The 11859-nt window shown below is 51.2% G+C and overlaps 4 protein-coding genes across 4 annotated transcripts; all 4 read right to left on the bottom strand.

Annotated features, from left to right (window-relative positions):
• Positions 1-345: 345 nt before the first annotated feature.
• Positions 346-1551, bottom strand: Bathy03g03600 (predicted protein; the record flags this gene model as incomplete). Its single annotated transcript, XM_007514073.1, has 1 exon — positions 346-1551. One exon carries the CDS (start codon positions 1549-1551, stop codon positions 346-348), a length of 1206 nt encoding a protein of 401 aa, XP_007514135.1.
• A 261-nt stretch (positions 1552-1812) lies between these two features.
• Positions 1813-6063, bottom strand: Bathy03g03590 (unknown protein; the record flags this gene model as incomplete). The annotated part of the gene is made up of 1 exon (XM_007514084.1): positions 1813-6063. The coding sequence occupies one exon, from the start codon at positions 6061-6063 to the stop codon at positions 1813-1815; it is 4251 nt and encodes a 1416-aa protein (XP_007514146.1).
• Positions 6064-6342: 279 nt separating this feature from the next.
• Bathy03g03580 (predicted protein) lies at positions 6343-8952 on the bottom strand (the record flags this gene model as incomplete). Its single annotated transcript, XM_007514215.1, has 1 exon — positions 6343-8952. One exon carries the CDS (start codon positions 8950-8952, stop codon positions 6343-6345), a length of 2610 nt encoding a protein of 869 aa, XP_007514277.1.
• Positions 8953-9115: 163 nt separating this feature from the next.
• Bathy03g03570 (oligosaccharyl transferase-like protein) lies at positions 9116-11548 on the bottom strand (the record flags this gene model as incomplete). The annotated part of the gene is made up of 1 exon (XM_007514329.1): positions 9116-11548. The coding sequence occupies one exon, from the start codon at positions 11546-11548 to the stop codon at positions 9116-9118; it is 2433 nt and encodes an 810-aa protein (XP_007514391.1).
• Positions 11549-11859: the final 311 nt, after the last annotated feature.

Genomic DNA, 11859 nt, shown 5'->3' with positions numbered 1-11859 from the left:
GGGGGTGTTCATTTCAAAGAAAAGATTCTCTCTCTCTGTGTTTTGCGAGTAGTGCAGTAGATTTAGTGGAATAGGAGTATCAGAGAGCGGGTGGTGCGTTGTTTCTTTTTAAATGAGGAAGTTGTTTTGTGTGAAGAACTTTTCTCTCTCAGGCTATTTAACGTACAAGTTTACGAGAAGACTACTCGCGTAAGAGTGGACGAAGGATGGTGGGAAAAGCGCGTTGGTATCACTTATCGCGCGATATCACCACAGTCACACTTTTCAGCGTAACTCTTTCTCTTTTCTGCTCTCTTTTTATACATGTTTTTATATGTGATGATATATATGTCATCGCTCGCTCGCTTACGCTCGTTTCGTGAGCCACTGGCACATCTCCTCCCCGATTGGTTCGCTGTACCCGCTGACGTGCTGCAAGTCGTGATGAAACACATCTGAACATCTGACCATGGTTTTATCCTTCGATCGACAGCGCTCGATGAAGGACTCGGAACCGGAACAATCCGTCATGGGATCTTCGACCGAGTGGAACGCGATGACCGGATGGGTGAACTTTTCAATCACGCCCGGTTTGTTTAAGCGCACGGTGCCGAAATAGCACTCCGATGCCGTTCTCGCGCGAATGCCTCGGACGCCGGACGGCCAACAGAGCGGGTCGTCTTCCATCTCTTTTTGACAGAGCGGGAACTTTTTGTTCTTGTGTGTTTTGCCAACTTCCCACGTCGGGGTGAATATAGAGAACAAGCGCAAGATTTTCAGAATGATTCTGTTCGACGCGTGCGCGCGCAGCTTTTTCAACGAGAGCATTGGACACAATAAGACGACACCGTCGGCGAATAACTTCGGATACTCGATAGCCGCTCTCGCGACGACGAACCCGCCCATCGAAACGCCCGCCGCGAACACTTTCTTTCTACCGCCGTTGTTGCCGCTACTCCTGTTTCTATTTCGACTCCCTCTTCGACTCCCGCGACTATTCTCGTCATCATTAGTATTCCCACCACAGTGCCTCTCTCGCACGAGTTTCATAAACCGCGCGTTATCCTCCACTAAATCCGATTCGCGTTCCATAAATGCCTTGCATCCTCTCGCGCATTCGCTCCTCCCGGCGCCTTGGTGATCGTACGCGTAAAACGTCAAGCCTTTTTTATTCATCCTTTCAATCCAGCTGTTTTTATACTTGTTCCTCGCGGTTCCCATTGGAATGCTTTGGAGCCATTCAAACATGGCGTGCGCTCCGGAACCGTGCGCGCCGACCACCACGCCGATCTCTTCTTGGTCTTTTTCTTCGTCCTTTTCTTCAAGAGTTGCTCTTCGTCGTCCGTCGTTCTTCTTCGCGTCTTTTCCCGACGACGACTTTTTCCCGTGACCATCATTCCCGGAGGCATCCCACGCGTACCATCGTATCTTCATCCCTTGCGCGTTGACGAAAAAGCCAGTGCGACTGATGTTGGCGCATTTCAGCGCGCATTCTTTTTCCCAGTTTTTGCGCGGGAGGTGGTGTAAAGGGTCCTCGTCGTCCTCGTCGTTTTTGTTCTTCTTCGTTCTCATCTTTAAAGATGATTGTTTCCCAAGAGTCAGTTTGTGGTGGAAAAATTTGTCCGAGAACGCGAAGATGAAAACAATCAAGAAGAGGTGGTGAAATCTCAAAGCGCTTTGCACGTTGCACACTTTGGAAGCACTTTGGCGAAAATTTTTTGGCTCGAAACATTAACAAGTAATCTTCTATTGCTCTTCTGCTTTTCATTAAAATACACGTTGTAGAGACTACATTCAATTCTCTTCTTCTACCTGCTGCGGATATTCTTTATTTTACATATTTTGTTCTTCTTCTTTCTGTTGTTGTCGAGGGTGATGTTCCCAACGATCGGCAAACTGCGGGAAGGAGGACGCCTTGGCGCGCTCGAGCGCGTCTCGGGATTCGTTGTCGAGAAACTGACGCTCGTCCCAGACTTGATCGGCACCAATTTTGTCCGCGTTAAAGTCTAAGAAGGAAGAGGCGTTTATTGTTGTTGGTGTTTTTGTCTTCTTTGATGCCTCTTCTGCGTCTTCTTTGCTCAAGCGAATGACGCACTCGGCGATGGCGGCAGCCGTGTTCGGGTCCACGCGGTCGTCGTCCAATTCGCACTTGACTCGTTTTTCGAGAATTTTGCTAATCATGACGTTCGTGAGTTGACCTTGGATGCCCGAGCGGACTGATTCATCCATTAAGTTGACTCTTGGGACCATCATTGCGTCCGCTAAGCATCGACTGTTTGAAAGCGCGACGAATGGTGTTGCGTTGTTGGAGGTTGACATGCCGCCTATGGATTCCGACCATCGAGAGACGAGCGAGACGCACTGTTTCAAGTGAGCTCCGGCGGAGAAGCTCACGACGCCTTCTCCCGGGACAAGATTAGCAATATCTTCGATGTGATCGACGATATCGCTAGTATTATCCTCCATCGATAAAACGGTTCCAACTAATGCGTTATCTAACCGAGAAAGTATCGCTCGTAAGATGGCCGCGTTGGCGACGGCCAAGCCGGGCGCTTGGTTCGCAGTTTCGTTGACACCTAGAAGAATCGCAGCGCGATCTAAAGCGCGAACGTAGACGCGCCCAACGCGTTCGCCGTCACCTTTCAGTTCGTTTCGTTTCTCCAAAGATTCCGCCGCACACTCGTCGTCGCTCGTGCATATGATGGATGGATATATCGCGCGGCGCCACACGGCTTCAAATGCAAACGTGAACGTTTCGTCTCTCAATTTCCTGGCATCTTCCCAAGCCGTGGATAGAGTATTACCCTTCGATTTCAAACCTCTCGCAAAGGCGGCAATTTGCACCCAGATTGCAACGAGCTGCTTTGGTTCATCGAACGCGTACCCTCGAATACATCCACTGAATGCATCGAGGACGCGATAACATCTCTCGTCTCTTGACGCTTCATCGTCTTGAAAGGCATACGCAAATAACGCTTTGGCGACGACGAAATTCTCCGTCGTTTGCGGCGTTCGAACGAGCGCGGCTTCAATGAGCGCGCCGTACTCCGTTACAGTCGTCGTCGTCGTCTTCGTCCTTGTCAATGTGTGATGATGGTCCAATCCTTCTCCTTGTTCATCATGAGAAACTACTTTCGCTTTCAAATCGTTATCGTCCTCAACCTCTTCCTCGTCCGTTTCCTCATCATCCGTCGAGTCTTCGTCCACGATCGCCCTGGTTGATTTAAGGCGGTCAAACTTTGTGACGACAGTCGCGCTTCTTTTTGCCCACGGTGGAATCATATCCCCATCTGAATCGTTCCCGCTCGTCGAAGAGTACGCGTGCCTGGCTTCTCCCATGATGACATCAGATTGGTCGTCACCCAACGATGACTTGCGCATGGCAAATTCTAACGACGTTCTCGCTTTTTCGTTGCTTAAATCCGTTCTCAACGTTTCGATGACTTGTCGTAACTGATTTATTTCATTTCTCGCCTCATCTCGCTCTAACGATGCAACTTTTAAAGAACTTTGCGCCGCGGCGATATCGGCGCTCTCGTCGTTGCTTCGTCTGCTTTGCGCGGCGGCAACGTTTTGCTTCAAAGTCTGCGCGAGATTCTTCAACTTTTCGTTTTCCTCTTCCAATCTGGCGTGAGAAACTTGCGTTGCTCCGAGTTCTAACTTTGTTTCGTCCAAGCTCTTCTTCGCGCGTTCGAGCTGCTCGGATATTCTCTGGTTCTTTTGTTGCTCTTCGGAGAGGTCGTCTTTGAGTTCGGAAATTTCGTGCTCGTATCTCGTTTTGACCACTTCCAATTCTTGTTCTAGTTGTTGTGCGGTGCTCTTATGATCGATCGACGTGCGAGTGGTTTTTTGACTTCCCGCGTTCATGAGAGACGAGCGAACGCCTTCGGAGCGATTGCCGTCAGAACTCACACGAATACCCGCGCGGTACTCCAAATCCCAATCTTGTGAAATGCGCTCAACCATGGAGAGTTCAGAATTTTTCGTCGGCGATGAAGGCGCATCACTTCGCGCCGTGTGAGAAGTAGCGTTGTTGATATTGTTTTGTCTCTGCGACTGCAACAATAAACTTTCCGCTGCGGCTTGCGGCATGGGTATGCTGCTCCAATCAAAATCGCCTCTGGATCGATCCATGGAATTGTTCAAAGATCGTCCGCGCAAATCGTTTCCATTACTATCCAAGGAGACGTCCACTAACAAACTATTCGTGCGCGCGTTTCGAAACGGTGGCGAGCCTTTCGATTCGAGAACATCGTCTGCAAACAACTGCTTATCCGTGCGAAACTTCAACGACCGTCTCCTAAATTCAGGAGACTTGTCCACAAACATCGGACCACCCGCGGCGTTAGGAACGCCGTGCGATGCGAAGTCCTCGCGATCTCGTAACTCAGAGCGGTGATCGACAGAGCTTCCCGCGTACGAAGTCTTTCTGTGCGGTGGCGTCGGTGGCGGTCGCGTAGGTCCAGGCGTAAGAGGCGGCGTTGTGCATCGATCATCGTCATCGTCATACGTCTCGTCGTTTTGAAAAGTGCGATGCGTGAGCGCATCGTCGATGTCATCGAATTCTTCTTCTTCTTCTTCCTCATTATCTTCGTCAGTATCGAATTCATCATCATCTTCTGTTTCTAAATCCGAATCGAGGAGAAAGCCGTCGCTATCGACTTCCTTGTTATCATTATTTTTGTAAGTATTGTCTTGCGCATTCGAATTGCCCATGCGAGGCGTCTCGCTTTTATCCGCCGCGCTTATCGATGCGCCCAAGTTGCCGGTCGACACGCCGTTTCCGCGTCGCGCAAACGGGTTCCAATCTTCCTCTTCGGTTCTTTCTCTTTCTTCTTTCGGTTGTTGATGTTTCTGATGTTCGTGCTTACTTGAAAACGGGTTCCATTCTCCATCCTCATCGGCTTCATCCGCTTGCAGTTGCTCGTGAGCGTTTGATGGTACATTCTCGAATCGATTTCGGGCAAACATCTTAGCGGTAGATTTGGACGCATCCATCATCATCGCGTCGTTCTCGCTAGACATTGCTGGTCTCGCAGTGTTGGCAACAATCCCTGCAGCCCCACCAGCGCCAAATCGCGACGCGTGTAAGGATGACGATGCTTTCGCGAGTGGCATGCGATTTGCAGAGACGTTTCCAACAGGTCGCTGCCCAGGTTTCACGACATCAGCCACGGAAAATGTGGATATCGGTCGATTATCTTGGTCTCCACTACTACCATCAGTGCTATTATTGTTGCTGTTCAGGGTATTCTCACGACTAGTGCTGGCTGCTTGATGTTCTTGTTTTATTCTCGAGAACCGATTGTTGCTAATACTCTCCGAGCCTCCTTCCGCCGCCGCGGCGAAGGCGCTCCCTTCCGTCGAATCTTCCCTATCGTGTCGAATCGTCATCGTCAGTCTCGCTCTCCCACCTCTCGGCGTCTTCGAATAGTTCAAAACGCTCTTCCCTTTCCCTTTCAGAAAATTCTGCTCCAACTCAACCTCTACGGTCACCTTCGCGCCCATCCTCCCGCCTCGTCGTTCCGGTTTCAGAAAATTGCTCAAATCGCAATCCACCGTCCCGACGTGCATCCCCGCCACTTTCTTCACCCCTTCTTTCGGTGCTTCCGCTTCGTTCTTGTTCGCTTCGAGTATTAAAAATCGTAAGGATTTCTTTTTGTTTCCCGTCATCGTCGCCTCGAATTGGAACGATTCGTTTTCGAAGTCGTGTTTTTCCAGCACTTGCTCCTCCTCCTCCTCGAAAGAAGCGTTGGCACCATCAACTGGCTTTCCGTAAGAATAAGGTTTCGCGACGATACTTCTCGTCACCCCTGATTTCTTATTCCCTCGGTACCACGCGATAGCTCTCAACGCGTTCGTCGTTTGAATCTTCGGTATCTCGTTTTCATCGCTGTTATTCGTATTCTTCTTCCTATTCTTAGCAGAAACATAATTCGCATCGTCAAGTATCGGGAGAATCAACTCGTGAATGACGACGGTAAAATTGAGCTTTTTATTAGCATTCGCCGCCGAGCCTTGTCCTCCTAATCCTCCTCCTCCGGCGTTGGTGGTGTTCTTGTTGGATTTTGAGCGCTTAAACATATCTCGTCTTCTTCCTCGAAAACAACAAACAAGCAAAGAAGGCTCTTTCGTGTTTCCGCAAGCGCTTTAAAGAAAGAGGAGTCTGTGTGTGACGAGAATTGAGAATTGGCGGGAGACTTGGGTCAGGCTAATATTTAGGGTTTAGAAATTTATCTGAAAAAGTCATTCTCTTCTCTTCTTACTTTGGTTTGGCACCTCGCGGGTGGTGGTAGTTTTAACGCGCTAGTCATGTATTCTATTCTCTCTCTCTCTCTCTCTCTCTCTCTCTCTCGTTTCTATCTATGCAAAAGGATCGTCGAAACTATCCTCGACGTCGTCGTCGTCGCCTTCGTCACTCACGGCGAACGGATCGATAAAGTTTTCCGGCGTCTTGGCGACGCCGCCGCCGGTTTGTTGTTGATGATTGAAGAGAGCTGGTGATGGTGGAATGCCATTATTTACTCCTCCGGTCGCGGCGTGAGTATGGCTAAAGTTAATCCCGTCCAAACCGCTCGGGTTTCTCGAATGATTCGGCGTCGTCTCGTCGTCGGAGAAGAAGCCTCCGGAACTGGTTTGCGAGTACAACGCGGCGGCGACCGCGGGAGGGGCGAAATCTCGCGGCGTTGGCGCGGAGAAATCAAAGCTGTCCGTCGGCTTTGGCTGTTGTTGTTGTTGCTGCTGTGTTGGTTTTGCACTCACCGAAGCTGGTGGAATAACTGGAGGTGAATGGCTGAATAAATCATCTTGAAGTTGTGGTTGCTTTTGTTGTTGCGGCGGTTTCCCTCCGACTGGCGGCGTCTTAGTCGCGTCCCATTCGTTCCATTTGTCGAAGCCTATTTTAGCGGTCTCCGGCGTCGGTGGCGTCGGCGTTGGCATCGGTGGTAAAGGAGGAATTTGCACGCCTCCCCAAGAACCGTTCGGCGTCATGGCTGATGGTTGAGGATGAGGAGAAAGTTGTTCTCGCGCTTTCTCCTCCGCAGCCAGGGAAACGTTGGCCAGTTGCGTCGTCAAATCCGCGCGTTCACTCGCCAGTTGTAATCGCTTTTGCGCTAACGCGATGTCGCTTTTAATTTTTGCAACTTCTTTTTCCGTATTTTCAATCTCAAGTTCCATCTCGGACGTGTTCGAAGCACTCGTCGCGCTATTCCCGCTCAATTCTCGAAGTTTCGCGTTTTCCTCCTCCAACTGCGCTCGCAACGCGTCTCTTTCCTCTCTCGCTTTCTCTAATCGTTTTGCGATAGAAGCGTCACCGCCTTGTTCACTCTTCTGAATCAACTCCTCGCACATCTTCATCGCCTCTTCGACTTTCTTCTTTAACTCTCTCGCTTCGCTTTCTGCGACCGAGGCTTTATTCTCCGCCTCGGCTAAATTCGCCTCGCACTTCCTTCGAAACAACGCTAAATTACCTAAAGCCTCTTGGGCGGCTTTGGCGGACATTTTATTTTCGGATTCTTTGGTTTCTTGCGCGAATAAATTTTCATCGGCTTGCTTTGCGGCGTCTAATTGCGCTTCCGCGAACTGTCGCTCGGCGTCTGGAACGGCAGAGAGATCGAGTTGCGGACCACGAAAGGTGAACGTCGCGTCGCCGTGAGTGTGATGAGACGTAGTACTCGCCGTCGCCGAGACGGTATTGAACTCGTCGCGAAGCTGCGAACCAGGGATGAAGTTAAACGTATCTTGTTGCGCGACAGGTGCTTGAATGCCAGCGAACATTTGCTGTTGTTGTTGTTGTTGAGGAGGAGGAGGAGGAGCGGCGACGGCAGCAGCGGCGGGAGCCATCGAAATCGAAGGCGCGATGTTTGTCAACAAACCAGCCGCGTTCTGATCAAACGGAGGGAACGGCATCGGCGGCATCATCTCTGGACATTGCACACCCCTGGTCTTAATGACGTCGGCTAAGTACATTCCGACTACAAACTCCGGCCACGCCAACGCGCCAATCTTCCTCGCGTCGGCAATTTCCCAAACTTGCTTCAAAACGTGCTTCTCCAACCCGGACGCCGCAATCATCGGCGCGCACACTTGCGCCGGAATGGACGCGGTCGGATCGTTATTCGTGCTTTGCAAAAACTGAATTTGATACCTCTGGTAATCGCTTGGTCCCATCGCCGGCCATTTTTGCGGCAGAGGAGGCATCGCGCTTGGGGGAGGCACCGGAGCGGTAGAAGCGAAAGCTTGCGACGACGTTTGAAAATTGGAATCGAAACCAATATTGAAATCAGAAGATACAGAAGGAGGGGGAGCGCCAAACCCTCCCACCGTTACTGACGAAGAAGGTGCACTATTGAACGCATCGGCACTAAACGAACTCGCCGGAGCGGCATTAAACCCGCCGTCCGCTCCTCCTCCCGCGTCGCCGAAACCATCAAATCCACCCGCGGCGACGACCGGGACACCCGGCGGTTGATCGTACGCCGCAAATATATCGTCGCTCAACATCGGTCTTCCACTACTCGTCGTCGTCTTGTTCTCTTCTTCGTGTTGTGTTTCTGTCGCTGCGCGGCTCGCCGGCGCTTCTTCGTTCGAGTCCCCTACCACTACACGCTCCCCACGTTTCAAAACCGGCGTGGGTAACCCTCTCGTCTCTCCGTTCCTCAACAAGTGCGCGTGCGCGGCTGTAATTTCTTTCACCCCGGCTTGTTTTAACGACACCACCCCGCAGGCGACGATGAATTCTCGCGCGGTGAGAAATCCTCGCTTCTTTTCGTCCGCGATTTCCCACAACTCGATGAGATCTTTCTTCACTAAACCGTCGAATTTGGTGAAGAATGCAACGGCTTCGTTGCCGGAAATTTGATTGTTCTTGTCGGCATCGGCCGCGTGGAACCATTCGGTGAAGTACTGGTCTAAATTATTGGTTGAAATGGCAGCGGGAGAAGACGCGATGGTGCCTTGGTGGTGTTCGGCCATGACGTGAAAGTGTGCAAATGGTTTAAAATTTCTGGGGAAAGTCAACACGTAAAAAGGGTAGTCAACTACTAGTAGGTAAAATAACAACAACAACAACATTTAAGTCTCTCTCTCTCTCTCTCTCTCTCTCTCTCTCTCTCTAATCTCTCGCGAACAAAAGGCGTTAAAGTTCTGATGCACTACCACCGCTCTTCTTCTTCATCTTTTTTGCGTTTTCGGCGGCCATTTTTTCTCTTTCCGCCGGGTACGCCGGTTTGATCAACTTCGGGTACTTTTTCAACGCCGGCGGGTATCGGCCGGGGCACTGCCAACTTCCCGGCGGGTCGCACACGCGGTTGCTCGGATCTGAGAGCCAGTTTCGAGATTCCATGTCCACGTCGACGACTTTGTAAATGCGCACTTTTCTATATTTCGTCGTGAAGACTTCTTCGAAGTGGTCTTCGGAGACGCCGCCTTGGAAGGAGACGAGTTTGAAGAGTAACGAATTGGCCATCATAGGCGTCGGACGGCCTTGACGGTCGACGCCGAATTTGCGGTGGATGTCCATCATGTCCACGGTGCCACCTTTTTGACCGATGCTGGCGCCAATGCGGAAGAGATGCGGCGATTTTGCCATATCGTCGGAACCGCCACCTGTCCACACGAGGACGTAATCGGCCAAGTGACGGATGACGTCGTACGCTTCGTCTTCCGGCGCGGTGAGCGTTCGCGCGAGGTTGGCGATGTGTTCGTGGTTCCACGTGTTCCCATCCGCGATGGAGGTGCGGTTGGCGATGCCGGTGATTTGGTAACCGTAATCCCACCAGGCCATGACGCGAGCGTCTTCCGGCGTGTTGTCTCGCACCCACTCGTAAGCGTCCATGTAATCGCGAACGAGAATGACCCGGCCATCTTGGAGTTGGCCTTTGAACATTACGGACGGCATGGACATGCCCTGCGCCATCTCGTAGGAGTAGTTCATAAATGCAGGCCACATGATGGCAAAGTTCGCGAGTCCGAGACACAAGAGCGTCAAACGAAACAAGACGGAAACGTTCGAGTGGTAGATCTTCGAGATGGCTTGTCTCGGGTCACTGACGAAAGAATCTTTATTCTTCGCATCTGAAGAGGAAGAGGTCACGTTGTTGGAATACTTCTTCTTCATTTTTGTGTTCGAAATCTTCGCCGGCGGTTCGTCCGCTCTTTTCTTCGCCTCTTCTTTGGCTTTCTTCTCTTCTTCATCCACGTGGAACAAAATCGATTTACCTTCCAAGTATCGAACGGCGTATTTCTTGCAAATCTTGTGCAAATCGTCGAGGGCGTACCCAACCGCGATCCCGCACAAACTCGCCGCAATCGGGCCTAAGAAGATGATCAAACGAACCATTCTGTTGGCGAAATAATATGCCACGCAGGCGTACAACGGCAAGAACAATGATTGCGGGTTGACGTGCGCGAAGAAGTGCGCCATGGCAAAGAGGAAACCAATCGGGGCGGTCATAAACATGGACTTGTGCAAGTACCTCTCGTACGCGTCCGCGGTCCCCGGTTGATGTTCGGCGACCGAGTCTACCAACGGATTCCCAGTTTGCGTGTGTTTAATAAACAAACCGCGAACGCGGACGGACAACGGCCCGAACCACCCGGTTGGCGCCAACGCGGCGCAAATAGCACACGCAATCGTCGCCGCTCCCGTGTACACCCTTATTCGTAACTGCCACGCCTTCTTCCTATCGCCTTGCAACTTTTGCTTCTTCACTAACATCTCCCCGTACCCGATGATGTTCAAACCAAAAAATACAAACATCGGAGCAATTTGCTCGGCGCTTTTAATCGGTTGTAACCCGACCACGGGAAACTGAATCGCCCCCAAAGTACCCACGATCCAAAACAACGAATACGCCTTTCTCAACGCGTCAGTGTAATGCCTCAACGCGACCAACGCCGCCGCGTGTAAACCAACCATATTCAAAACGAACGTGTACCCACCCCAGGCGGCGACCATGTACACGTAGCACAACCCAGCCACCGCGCCCAACGGCCAAGATTTTTCGTTTCTATTCGATCTCGTCCACATGTAAAACGTCAACACCATCGCCGTCACCGCTAAAGACTCGTTATCGTACCCACCCGCGATGGACCTCATCGTATGCGCCGGGATGATCGCCATAATCAAAGCCGCGACTACCCCACCCCAAGCGCTCCCGGAACACTCGTACGTCAACATCGCCGTCAACACCGTCGCCGCGCCGCCGAACCACGCCGGAAAAAACACGCACGTATCGTTCAACGAAATCGGCGTGAATACGTTGATCGCTTTCCACAACGTCACCGCGGTGACTTGCATCCCGGGGTAAATCGTCGACCCGACTGGTCTTCCCAGCGGGTACCAACTCATGTAATCGAACCAGGTGGAAAATTTTTTCCATCCGTTTTCCGCTAAATATTGCGTCGCTCGAAAGTTGAACCACGGGTCGAATTCGTGAATGATCCTCCCGTATTCTTGCACCGCGAATAAACGAATAGCGTAGGCGGAATACGCGGCGTAGGCGATCAGAATCGCGCGTATGCATCCCGACACGGACGCATCGACGAGTCCTCCTTTTGAGCCGGCCATTTCTTCTCTTCTTCTTCTTCTTCTTCTTCTTCTTCTTCTTTACGCTTTCGTAAAACTTTCACTTTGTGCAGGCAGCGGGGAAAGTCGATCGAGAAAAGAAGAATTCACGAGAGAACACACGCGACTGCTGTTGCTGCGCACAGATCTTCTGCGACTATTACTACTACTCGCAGAGAAAACACCGCTCACTCTGCTCTCGTTTCGCGCGCTTTTATACTAAAAATCGTCGCAACAGAAACAGGCGTTGAATTTTATGATGAATCTCCTTCTTTTTTTCTTCGGTGTTTTGACGAGACTTTGCGTGCAAGCAA

Source organism: Bathycoccus prasinos, assembly GCF_002220235.1.
Source record: "Bathycoccus prasinos genomic : Chromosome_3".
NCBI classification, from domain to species: Eukaryota; Viridiplantae; Chlorophyta; class Mamiellophyceae; order Mamiellales; family Bathycoccaceae; genus Bathycoccus; species Bathycoccus prasinos.
This window is presented reverse-complemented; position numbering and strand designations above follow the sequence as displayed.